The sequence below is a fragment of the Camarhynchus parvulus genome, chromosome 7 (assembly GCF_901933205.1).
Source record: "Camarhynchus parvulus chromosome 7, STF_HiC, whole genome shotgun sequence".
NCBI classification, from domain to species: domain Eukaryota; kingdom Metazoa; phylum Chordata; class Aves; order Passeriformes; family Thraupidae; genus Camarhynchus; species Camarhynchus parvulus.
In genome coordinates this window covers 21,140,183-21,152,856 of record NC_044577.1, presented here as the reverse complement: position 1 = coordinate 21,152,856, position 12,674 = coordinate 21,140,183, and the positions used below count along the sequence as shown (strand labels likewise).

Below are 12,674 nucleotides of genomic sequence, written 5' to 3'. Positions count from 1 at the left end.
ATTTATTGCAGCACTTAAAAATAATAAGTTCATAGTTTTCCTGAAATTCTAATAAAAACCAGAGCCGTACTAATTGAAAGTATGTTTCCAGTCTCTATTAATCCAGGGAAAAGTGGAGTGGGATCTGTTTTTATTTGTATTGCAATAGACCTCACCGCCCAATAAGTTTAAGCACTAAACTGCAAGTGAACCTTTGTCTCACCTCTCCCCTCCTCCAAGGGGGCAGTTCAGGAGTCAGAAATTACTTCTAGAGTAAATGCAGTATAACTCTTGTACTGGTAAATGTGAGGTGGCTCTTATGCTGCTCCCTGGGAAGTCAGCATGTTCAGTGCCAGGCCTGTTTAATTGGACTTTGCTCAGAGTTTGACAAGTGAATTGCTAACAACACAGCACTCCCAATTAAGCTGTTTTTTTCTGTAATATTAATGGAATAAACCCACTTCTGAGAATGAGGCAAGGCTGAGACTTGCTGTGACATTACAGGAAGAGGAGGCAGAGAAGTAAAAGTCTGCCAGAAGCTGAAAATTGAACACATGGGAAAGGAGAAGTCAAAGTGTATGAGCATATTTTGATAAATATTAATGAATTAATTTGTATTTAATTTACTTAGATAATCAGTAAGGGCTTTAAACTGCCCAGCAATTTATTATTTTCCCCACTGTAAATTCTTCCTAACATTGCTTCCTTTTTGATGTGAATGTCTTATGCTAGAATAGCATTATTTATGATGTGGCTCTAATACTTGGACTTTGACATCCTGCCTAATCACTCACCCAGAGGCATGGCATTGTTATATCTAACTGCTTTAAAATAATGGATTCATTTTAGTAAAATGATCAAATGGTTTGTGCAAAGTTATACCTTCCTGGTACATCTTAATGGGTTATTATCTAATTCTAAATTATTAAAAGACAAAACAGTTTCAATAGAAGCCCATTTCTTATTGTCATATTTTAGTTATGTACTATTATCTATGGGAAAGCTCTAATAAAGACATTTTAACATTTGGTCTTTCTTTCTTTAACAGCCCAGATGCTTGGTGCTGACACATTTGTAGGATTTTTCTATGTAAGATAGCTGCAGCATGACAGCTATTTTTAAAAAAGAAAGGAGCCTGAAACAAAAACTCACATCCAGAATGTACCACATCCAGCTATATAAGTGAATCTTTTTGCCTGGGGCATCTGATATTTAAGAAGAGGTGCTCAAAGACTTTCATTTCTCATTATATTCCATTGCATTATATATATGGATGTATATTTATCATGCAACACTGGTATTTAAATCCCTGTGCTTCAGACTTGCATTAAGATAACAATTTTACGTATCAAAATCAAGTAGTTCTAGTTCTAGTATCACTTGCTAAAACACCTCTACTAATGACAATAAATATATTAATTGGTACTTTTGTATAATGCATCATTTTTCATAATAATTTAATGGAAATTAATCTTTCATGTTGTGAAATACAGGCTGTATTTAGTAGCTGGATTTTTTCACAAGTGATGTCAAACTCATAGTGAACCAAATACTCATTGTAGCACAGCATCTAGTGTCTTGTTGCTGAACCCCCAAAATATTTTTCTGTTCAGGGAAATGCGTTGGGTTTTTTTTCTTCATGTCAGAAATGACAAAATCACTGATTTCTGTACCTTAACTGAGTACAGTACCTGGCCTGAGTACAGTACATTTATTAATCATGTACTACATTTACAGTGCAGTAGAGAGTACAGTTTAAATGCATGTATGACTATAGGTTAAAGTTAAACATGAAATATATGTTCCTGAGGAAGAAAAGCTTTTCTGTTTTCTGCTATTAGTGTATGCTGCCTGCCTTTATACTAAATTCAGCTTGGTGTTTGTAAAGAAAAGCAAAGGCTTTGCAATTCACCAGTAAGTGAAGTCAGTTGATTTCATGGTGTTAGTTTTATTTCTTACCATATTGCCACTGAGTGCTATTGTCTAGCTTTGCTGAAGTATAAGGAATCTTAGTAGAAATAGTCAGGGAATTCTGCATGTAGCTCAAGATCCTGAACTAAAGACAAAAATACGTGTACAACCCCTTCCTTAAGGTGCATGAGAATAAAGCTGCCTTGATCAGACATTTCTTGTCTCATGTCTTTCATTGTCTTAATGGCTCCTGTTTTTCTTGGTTTCCAGTAGCCATCTTGCAGGTTTTACCAGAAGTTTTGCATGTCAAAGTTAGCTGTAATCATACTTCAGTAAAAACTGATGCAAAAGAAATAGATTTAATAAGTAAAATTAAATTCTTACACCCCTTTTTGTTCTTGAGTTGGAAAGTTGAAATATTAAGAACATCTTTGTTTTATAGTACTGTACAATCAATCTTGCCAATAGTTTCCAAATGAAAAGTAGCTTATCTGTCTTTTTTCTGTTTTGTAGAGAAATGATGAAGAGGCTGTTGTGGATAGAGGTGGAACTCGCTCCATTCTCAAGACACATTTTGAAAAGGAAGATCTAGAAGGTGAGGGATGATTTTTCTGTACTTTATGTTGTCACTTTCTTCTGAAAGTACAGACATGTAATTCCAATGTGTAAACTTATTGATTTGAGCAGGGATGCAAAGAGACAAGAGAGTAGAATATCGTCATTTATTTTAAAGAAATACTGTTTTCTCCCACAGCAGTGTCCAGAAACAGATGATGGTGGAAGGAGTTTGCTGGTTTTTGGTGATCGGTGGTCAAGTCCTGTGCATATGCATGTGTGACTTTAGATATGTCTTTTAAGCTTTTGAATATGCAATTGCAAGCAGGACTGCTGATTTAGTACTTATAAAGGCTTCTACATTTGCATTACAATCCTCATGTAGTTGCCTAGCCACATCTTCAGCTGAGCAAAAGTGTTCTGGAGTGTCAGAGGTTGGATACATATTTACTGATAGCCACTGCAGAAGCCACCTAACTTGACCATGTAGAAGGAAGTGAGAAATTATGAGAACTGTTTAGTTACTGGTCTAATGAGTCAGTTGCATTTCTATTTGTTTAGTGTATCCCAAGCTTTGGTTACTACTGTAACTCTTGGTTACTCTTGTATTGAGTTGTGTGAGCCCCTAAATCATAGTTGTAATGAAAATTAGTTTCTGTTGCATATGTGATAGCCCTTTCCTGAGACTGGAAATGGCTGATTTTGTTATCTTCTTGTAGTGGGACATGGAGGTTCCTGTTTTTGCCACACAGATCCACATGAACTAGCCCAAAAGAAATACTAAGATCAACATGCTACATCTGAAAAGTTCCCTGCTTCAGGCCTAAAGAGAGTTATCTCCATTTGTGCAGGAACTTGAGTTTTCTAAATGCCTACCATTGATTACTTCATAATTTTTTTTCTTTTTTTCTCTGTCTGTATGAACTTTGTGTTATCTGATACATGCTGGCCATATTGATGGTTTCATTGGAATACCAATGTTACACAGCAACTCTCTGTTACTGCTTCCTTCAGCAGTGCCTCCCTCAAAAAGCAGATATAGCTGCATTTGAGAGGGGCCTGGCTGTGTCTGTGTGAGGTTGTCTCTCACAGGAGGATGTTAGATGTTGTGCAGTAGGGCACGGATGAGGTAGGTAGCTCTCTACTCAGCCTGGGGGAAGTCTGGGTGTGTGCAAGGATAGATCTCAGGTAAGATGTTTCAGGGTGGCATTTTGGTGGAGTTTTGGTGTCTCCAGTGGGTCAGGCTGGCAATGCCAGTTTTGGGCATAAGCACAAAACCTCCCTATTTTGAATCTCACATTTAATCTGTGGTCTTCAGTCTCTTGATTGCATCCTTGATCAAAGAGAAGCCACAGTATCTGGTGTCCTCAGAGAAACACCCAGTAAAAAAGTGGGACCTCCCTGTCTCCCTTTCTCCATGGTACTGACTCACAGAGATTTTGTGGGGCGAGTCAACCCACAAAAATATCCTTTTGCTGAGTCATTTTATTGATGATTGTGAGGTGGCATTTTAAAGATGGACATCTTTCTGCAGGCTGACATCTTTAAGCTCAGTCACATAAGCTTAAGTCACATTTAGGTTGTCAGAATTACTGTGATGTTCCACATGTGACTACATGGAACATAATTTAAGAATGGTATTTAATTATTTTTTCCCCCCACCATCCCATATGTATAAAGTTGCTCCTGTGAAATATCGGTGAAAATATTATTTCAAAGATAAGCTCTTAAGATGTTATCAGTAGAAATTGGAACGTGGCAGTGACACTCCCACAATATTCCCATCAATTTAAGTTGAATTAAATTTAGAATATTGAAAAATTCTGAAGTTATCAAATGAATCTGCTTTTATTAAAAATAAAACCCTATTGTTTCATAATGTTCTAAGAAAACAATTTTTCAGTATAGACTCAGTCCTTCATGATGCAGTTAGTTTTCTCAGATAATGTCATGCTCACTCTAAGCTCAGATCAGTTTGTCCTTAAATGTATAATCACTACATTCAAAAATACCAAGTGACATAATAAGTTTTGAAGACATTGCAGATTTTAATATCCAGTTGCTGTTAATAGCATGTCCGTTTGTTTTGCAATACATCTAGGCACTTCTACCCCTGGAAACAGAGAATGTGACTCACAAATACCTGTTTCATTCACTGACATTGTGTTGGGTTCTGCTGAAAAATGTACCTTTTTCCTAATGACATAACAACTATGAAATATGAAATTAAATAATCAGGTGCTAATTGCATATCTTAGAAAAAGAGTATAACCAGACTATTAATGCATATTACGTAATTAGCTTTTTGACAGACATTTAATTGGGTTTATGTTTTAAAATGTAAATAGCTAGTTACTGAATATTCTAGGGAAGAATAGCTTTGCCAGGGTGTAAGTTTTAATGGCACCATGTCAGAAATTCATATGAAGAGGTGCAGGTTTAAATCTGAAAATCAGTATTCAATTTCTTCTTATTCAATCTTATCATTTTAAGTATTTTTTCTTAAAAAAAAAAATTAAACTATCAACATTTAAACTTCAGAAATGCAGATTTTAATGTGTACTAAAATTTCCATCTGAAATTTCAAAGCCTAGTTAATATTTGGACTTGCATATTTTGGCAGTCATTGTGCAAGTATATTGCAAGTACATTTCTTGCTGAAAGCATGAAGATATATCTCAAAGAATGGACACAGAATAGATTTTTGTCTCGGTCTCTCTAGATCAGTATTTTCTTTCCCTGAGCAGTGTAGTAAAACTTTGGGAACATAAGATAGGAACTGCAGTACTTATGGGAACAGAAAAGATGTGTTGCTTATCTTAGTGCCAGTAAGTGCTTCAAATAGTATCTTTTACTTAAGTTTTGTAGTGCTTCAGAAGTGAATTGTTTGCGGAGCTTTGGCATTCAGATTTTCAGCACCAATTATTTTTCCACATAGTTAATTTTTTGTGAGTTGTAAGATCACGATCAGTCACTAATATTGAATAGGTCATTTGTTTGACTATTGCATTGATAGAGGGACTGAGAAAGCATTTTGAAAAGCAAAAAAGAGATTATATTCCCTGGTTATAATCACCTGTTTTGCATGTAATCTTTGAATGTGTGTACAGACAAAAATCCTACTGAAATAAATATGCTCTCATTTTTATCAGTGGTGGAATTCCTAAATGAGAATTGGGCACTGATTCTGGATGTTCAAGTATTTAATTGCAACATGACAGGTTGTACATGTACCTGTACTGAGGGCAGCCAGGCACGTTTTCCTGGACAGATGTGCACTTCAGCAGCTGCTCTCAGCTCGTTCCATGGGGTTGTCTCTGGCTGGCTGCCATTGCTTCAATGTATGTTCAGTGAGAACAGTTTCTGATCAGATGGATATACCCACTGCTTATGTCACAGGTCAGAAGTACTTGGATTGCTCTGGGCTGGAGAGCTCAGATTCTCTCAGGTCACATGCTGACTTTTGGGCTATGCAGATATGCAAGGGAATTAACATTAAATACACTCTGGCCAAGGTCTTTTCCTTATGGCCCCTGTGTTAGCTGAGGGGACAAGTGGCCATTCCATGGACTCCTTGCTGGAGGTGCCCAGCTGCAGATTGAGGATTTTTGTGAGAGTATTTCAGAACTGCTGTGGGTATTACTGTGGCCTGGTTTGAGAAGCAGCTTCAACAGGGAGATGGGTGGAGATCAGACTGTTAGGTGAAGGTCCCAGCATGAATCAGGGATGAATTCTGGCTCTGTTGGAGAAAATGGCAAAATGATCCATGATTCAGACAAGTCAAGATTTTGCTTAAGCTTTTTATGTTTCATTCATTTAATCTGCCTAAGTGGCATGGGAAAATTTGCCTCAGGGGAAATCAAGTTTGCCATGTTTCATATCTTTGAGGATACATAAAAGACTGTATCCAGTATATGCATGAATATGACTCAGGATATGCCTCCTGACACTTTTTACAACATTCAGATTACGTGGATTGCTTACTGAAAGTTACAAAAAACCTTCAAGCTTAATTAGAATGTAAATATCACTAGCACAACACAGAATGATGCAGAAGCGGCGACTTTAAACTCAATAAACCAAAAATTAATTGTAAATTTTGTAGAGATATTTTGTAATTAACAACCTGCATGAAGGATAATTTTGATAGTTGATGCTGAACAAAAAATGTGAAACTCCAGAGTATTTTATTATTCTCTTTTAAAAATAATTATTTTAGGTTTTTTTTTCCTTTTCTTTTTTGATTTATTCTGGCTTGTGACAATAATTTTAAACTTATTTTAAGAAATTTTGATTTTATACTGTTAGGGTTAATAAATGAAAACCTCATTGTGATTAAATGCTAAACTCCATGTATTATTACTTAGTAGAAAATTGAGTTTTAAGCAGCCTTTTATTCTCAGAGACTGGACCTTTTTTTGTAGAAATTACATCATAGCACACCTGTCTTCCACTGACATTATTTACCTGAAAATTAATAGGACCTACCAGCTCATAGGGCTGAAAGAATATAAATTTTAATAACCGGGCCTTGATTCACCCATGCCTCAATGTAGAAACAAGTCAGACACTGGCTTTGCTTGGTCAGACAGGAGCATCGACTGAGATTTCCCTTCCCCTTGGCTCCCAGGATGCTCCAGCCTACTGCAAATAATTTGTTCGCATGTCAGTACAGATCCCCTGCTCCCAGCTGCCTTGCCTGTGCTTCCCTGGGGTGCCCTGCTCATCCTGACGTGGGCGCTGACCCCGCTTGTGCTCCTTGCAGCGATGCTCGCCGCGCTTCGAGGCGAACAATAAAAGCTGTGGAAGCACAGGCCAGAATGATTTGGCTTTGTCTGTACCTTGCTCTTTCATTTTGTTTCCTACCAGGTATCACATACTCAAGCTTGTTCCCTTTGTGATTCCTAAGGCATGTGTTTCTCTAGTGCCTCTCATCTAGTTTTGTTTTCTTTTTCCTGTGTAATTCAATATTGCTTGAGACCCCACTTTTCTCCTTTTGTCTTGGCAGTTACCTGGTTTGATCCCTTTGCTCCCCTTGTCCCTCCTCAGCAGTTTCTGTGTTAGTGGAAGGTGATTCACCTTGAACATTCATGAATAAGTTTGAAGCATGTGTTCACAGAATCTCTTTGAAATTATGAATAATTAAATAATGGAAGCAAACAAGTGCCACAGTGCTGGTTGAACACCACAGTCTTCAGCTGATGATAAGGTTTGATTGTGAATTTGGTTTGAATTTGCTCTGAGCTTCACAGACAGGAAACCTTTTCAGTATTTGTAGGGACTTATATATTCAAATGCTTCACTTTGTGAAATCCCAGATGAAACTGACATAAACCAATTTCCCATTGTTGGTGAAAGCTGCTAAATTGCATCATCAGAAGATAGAAACATTAATTTTTTAACACACGATTGTATTTGTACTGAGGTTGCGTTTTCTTTTTCTTTTTTTTTGGCTTGCTGCTAATTTAGAAATATAGGTCAAATTCTTCCCTCCAATAACCACAGCTTCACTCTCCATCAGTGGAAAGAGTTGTGTATCTGAGCAGGTTCTTTTATATTCTGTGTCTGCTGGCTTTTTTTCTTCTGTCTGGCAAGGTCATGATCTCATGCTAGAACCATACATACAACACCTCTGGATTCCTCTGGAGGAATCTAGGAAATTTGAAACATAAGTGCTGGTAAAGAAGTATATTTTAGCCCACCTATAATCTGGAAAAATCTTTTGTTAAAATGCAAGATTTTTTTTGTGAGGGCAGTGAATGATTGAAGCTCTTTAAAAGGTCCTTAACTATAATGACTTCGGTGAGATGCTCTTATCAGCCACATTCAATGTGTCCTTAATGTTATCGTGGGTCAGGGATATTGCTTTTAGTTTTTTTCTATATAATTTTTGTTGTAATCTACTCTAGAATATAAATTACATGTGTGATCTAAAAGAAATTTTGAAGGTTTTCTTGTCAGCTCCTCCAAATTATGGCACCGCAAAAAGGTGAAAATGGGTTTTGGGGAAACCATAACCACAAACAGCAATGTAAACTGTTGATTTTTGAAGGATTGCTTTTGTCCTTTCTGCTTTTTCTCCAGCTCTGCCTCCCTGCTGCACTACAATAACGAATCATGAGTCATGTACTTCTACTCCTACACAATTCACCATAATCACTTTCTTTCCATAAGGAAAAAGTCAAGTTTTTAACCCTACATGGACTGATGGTTTTCTGTCTCTTAAACACAAATGATAGTATGAAATATTTAAGAGGAGTCCTATTAATTATTATTAGCTTTGACACAGATGAAAATACATACAAACATGTGGAAAAATCAGGATGTCCCTTACACTTTTGAAGAAAAAAATATTGTGCTGTAAGTGTCTTCAGTTTTTGGAAGTATGAAATCATTGCCCTAGAAAAGACAGATATGAAACATATATTATTAATATGAATATGTCTTGCAGAGACATTTCTCAGAATAAAATCTAAGTAGAAGTGTTGTTTGGGGTTGCTGAAAGGAGAAAAGAGAAATTATTCCTTACTTAAATTTATTTTAAGAACCCAATAGCAAATTAATAATCTAAAAACCCAGGCTCAGAAGAATTTGCTGCATATCCCTTGAGAATGACTGAAGTAACACTTAGAAATGGTTTTCAGAACCTGGCATTCTGGGTCTTTAAAACCAGAAGCTTATCCTAGCTACCTATCTTATGCCTTAAATAAAAGGAAAGAAAAAGAAATGTAGTGGAATTTCTAGAGCTCTGAAAACACATAACCCATTATAATTGATGGTGCTTGATGACTTAAGTACTTCTGGAAATCCCATTACAATTCTTTAGTGATATGACATTTCAAGGGAAAATGGAGATGGAGAGAAAGGATTTGTAAATATTTCCCTTAATTTAGTAGACTTAAGATATTTTTAAAGGAATGCTAAGAGTACAGATTTTTTTGCCCCAGTGCCTCCTATTCTTCCAAAAACAATTTTAACACAAAAATCCCACCCATTTGGTAGGAAGAGCAACGAGTTATGTTCACCTCTTAAACCATATGTCAGCTCTGTGTGAGAATGGCTGTTAGGTTGTACCTGATGTCAGTGATTTGTACCCTGATGTAACCTGCAGTTGTTACTATTTCCCATACTTTAGTGTCTTTGTAGTCTTGCCAAAAGAATGAGAAATTATAATCTAATTGAGCTAGGTCCTGTGAAAATGTATGGCAGAGCAGAATTATTTTACAATATTTGAGCAATATTCAGTAATTTTAAATTGGCATCCTGATGAAGTAAATAATAAAAGACAAAAAAGTTCTTAAAGATAAATGAAAGAAATGCCCATATATGATTAGTTATTATCTATAAGGATAGCCTGGATAGTGGATATCCTGGTTGATCCTGAATTCACTCAGTTGTAGATGCCCTTTTTTGTTAGAAATTTTAGTCAGGTTTTCCTGAGATCTGCCCTGCTCTGTCCATGTTTGACCTTCTAGTCTTGGCAAATTTAGAGAGCTCTCTGGAAACTCTTTTTTAATAATGCCTTGGACAATTTGTACAGAAAAACCTACATTACATTCTAGTTCATAATACTTACCATGAAAAGGTTACTTGAAGTAAGGTAATACAGTAATTGGATTTCTTTTGTATTTCCTCTTTCTTTTTTTGCTGCTTCTATCATTCATTGTCATTTTGTCAGCAATTCAGAATTCATTACTCTTTTGTTCCCAGATGGTCTCTTTTTGCTCCACAGTTGTGATCTTTTAATAAACCAGAACTACTTAACTCTCAGATTTTTTGCTTTTTGCTCTATGATTTTTCTGTAGAGAACTATTGCTTTTCCCCTGTCAGTTTCTTTTCCTCTTATTTGTCTGAACCTTGTAACAAGCACCTACCTTTCTCCGTGTGTTTATTGAAATTATGCCTAGGTAGCACTCTGCTGGTCTCAGTAGGTTCACACAGAAAGAGTAAAATCCACTTTGCTTTTTCCTGATGTCTATTTCAGTTTCCAGGTTCCTGTTTTTTCTTCCAGTGAACTGATTGTGTCTGTATAAGGAAAATTGCTGTGGCATTCAGACACACACACACACGAATGTTCTGGCACTGTATCTCAGTGTACTGAATAAAGAACAGTCTGGACTCAAGTACTGCTTTCAGCCCTGGAAATTAATTGAAATGTGAGTCTCAATCACATTTCCTGATGCAGGTACAATCTGATCATTGACGTGGGAGAAAACTAGGATAAGCATGCCCACTTCTATCACAAAGCAGCAGGAATGTACTTAGTAACTAAATTAGAAAAGCAATCTATTTGCACCTCTGGAAATTACTGAAGTCTTAGGAACAGTAAACCTTCCTTTCAAAATGTTGTTTTTCTTTTTCTTCTGTCCAAGCAGGGGGATAAGGAAATGTAAAGTACTGCATTACTCATGTCCTTCAGTATTTTTTTAATGAATTTTTCCTTGTGTCATGCACTACTGGCTGCAATGCATTTGAAATACTCAAAAGGCATCAGTTCTCTTTAAACCATTTCTTGAGTTAAATGTGATAAGCAAGAAGAAAGAGGTATATAATAAATAAATAAATAAATAAATAGTTTTCAACTCGTGGGCATTGTATTAGGAAGATCTACTGACTCAACAAAAATAGTCTCTCAAAAACTGATTCCTCTGCTTTCTAGCCTCCTCTACATGGATCAGTGTTAGGGAAATAACTAGTGTGGTGTCCAGACTCTTTTCTCCAGATTTTGTAGCTCTGCCTCTGCAGAGAATTCCTGTCAGTATTGAATTTCTTTGATGTTTTGTGACACGTGCTGCCTTGCTGTGTTTTCTGCCTCCTCTGGAGTCTCCATGGGATTAGAGGTCACGTGCTACCTTAGCTTAGTGTTCTTGATATTTTTTGGATGATTGACACTGCTGAATGATTACAGCAAAGCAGCAAATATCCATGAGCTCTGTTATGTTCATTTCAAGGAGAAACTAATGTTATTTGAGATGAGTAATCTGGGCTATGTCTTTCTGCTGAGTAAATGTAGAAGACCTGCCTGTAGTGAGTCACAATTCCTTTCCCATTTGTTCTGGTTAGTGCACATTTCTGCTGTGCTCTCCCCCTTCTAAATGCTTTACTGTGCTCTGATCCTGTTAGCCCACATAGCTAAGAGACCTAAATATTTTGGGCTTGATCAGCAACATAAAATTTGTCAGGCTTGAAGGCAGCAGGCATGCAATATGTACCTTCTTATGTATTTAAAAAAATACAACAGAAGAAATGAAAGCACCCTAAGATACCAGCAATATATTTATGATGTGAGCATGTAAAGTGGTATAGGGATTTTGTACTCTTGCTTACTGAGTGTTTTATGGTTTTTTCAATTTCTTTTTTTTCCCCCTCTCTTCTTTGTTTTTTATTCAGTGAATTTCCCACAAGAATTCTGTCAAGGTTTGGCTCATAAATAGGAATGAGTTTGGTAAAGTTCTTGTACACACAAAGCAAACAGCAACTTTACCAAATGTTCAATCCAAAGAGATCCATGTGTCTCTTTATGTTACTGTTTTGGAAGACATTTAACAGAACACCTGTCTGGCTTTAATGAAAGTTCAAATATAAAGATGCAAATTTGAAGGAAAAAAAAATCTGGCACTGCATCACTAGGACTTCAGTACTGGAATTGCTTCCTGTATCAAGGGGTTGTGTATCTGTGATGCTTAATCATCATTACTCAAGTCAGTACTGTTATGACTATTAACATTAGAATAATCAATATTATATAACTTCAAAATTATCACAAGAATGATACCATTAATGCTATTAAGGATATTTATATTGTTGTTATAACATAGTTCCTTTCTCAAAGACACCTTTTTTTTACCTGTAGGCCATCGAACATTGTTCATTGGGGTTCATGTGCCACTGGGTGGAAGAAAAAGTCACCGACGCCATCGGCACCGCGGGCATAAACACAGAAAGAGAGACAGAGAGCGGGACTCAGGATTAGAAGATGGGAGAGAATCTCCTCCTTTTGGTAAGACAAATTTTATTTTTGGGTAGGTCTTTGTGTAATAAATGTCAGCGTGATTGTGCATAATCTGTCCTATTATCACTTGGACGTGATTAGCAGCAGGGTTTTGGAGAATCCAGCAGAGCCTCTGCTGGTGATTGGTTCCTTTGAACAAATCCACTGAGGGGCAGCAGCCAGTGGCAGTCAGTACATGAGAAAGCTCAGTGGTTTCCAGCACTGAAGGAGAGCTGTG

The 12,674-nt window shown here is 36.7% G+C and overlaps 1 protein-coding gene across 1 annotated transcript in view; it reads left to right on the top strand.

Moving 5' to 3' along the window:
• Window positions 1-12,674, top strand: part of SLC4A10 (solute carrier family 4 member 10) — a 146,745-nt gene that overhangs the window by 54,560 nt on the left and 79,511 nt on the right. Inside the window, 2 exon segments of the mRNA XM_030952747.1 lie at window positions 2,404-2,485; window positions 12,299-12,445. Of these exon segments, the coding sequence (XP_030808607.1) occupies window positions 2,404-2,485; window positions 12,299-12,445 (229 nt within the window).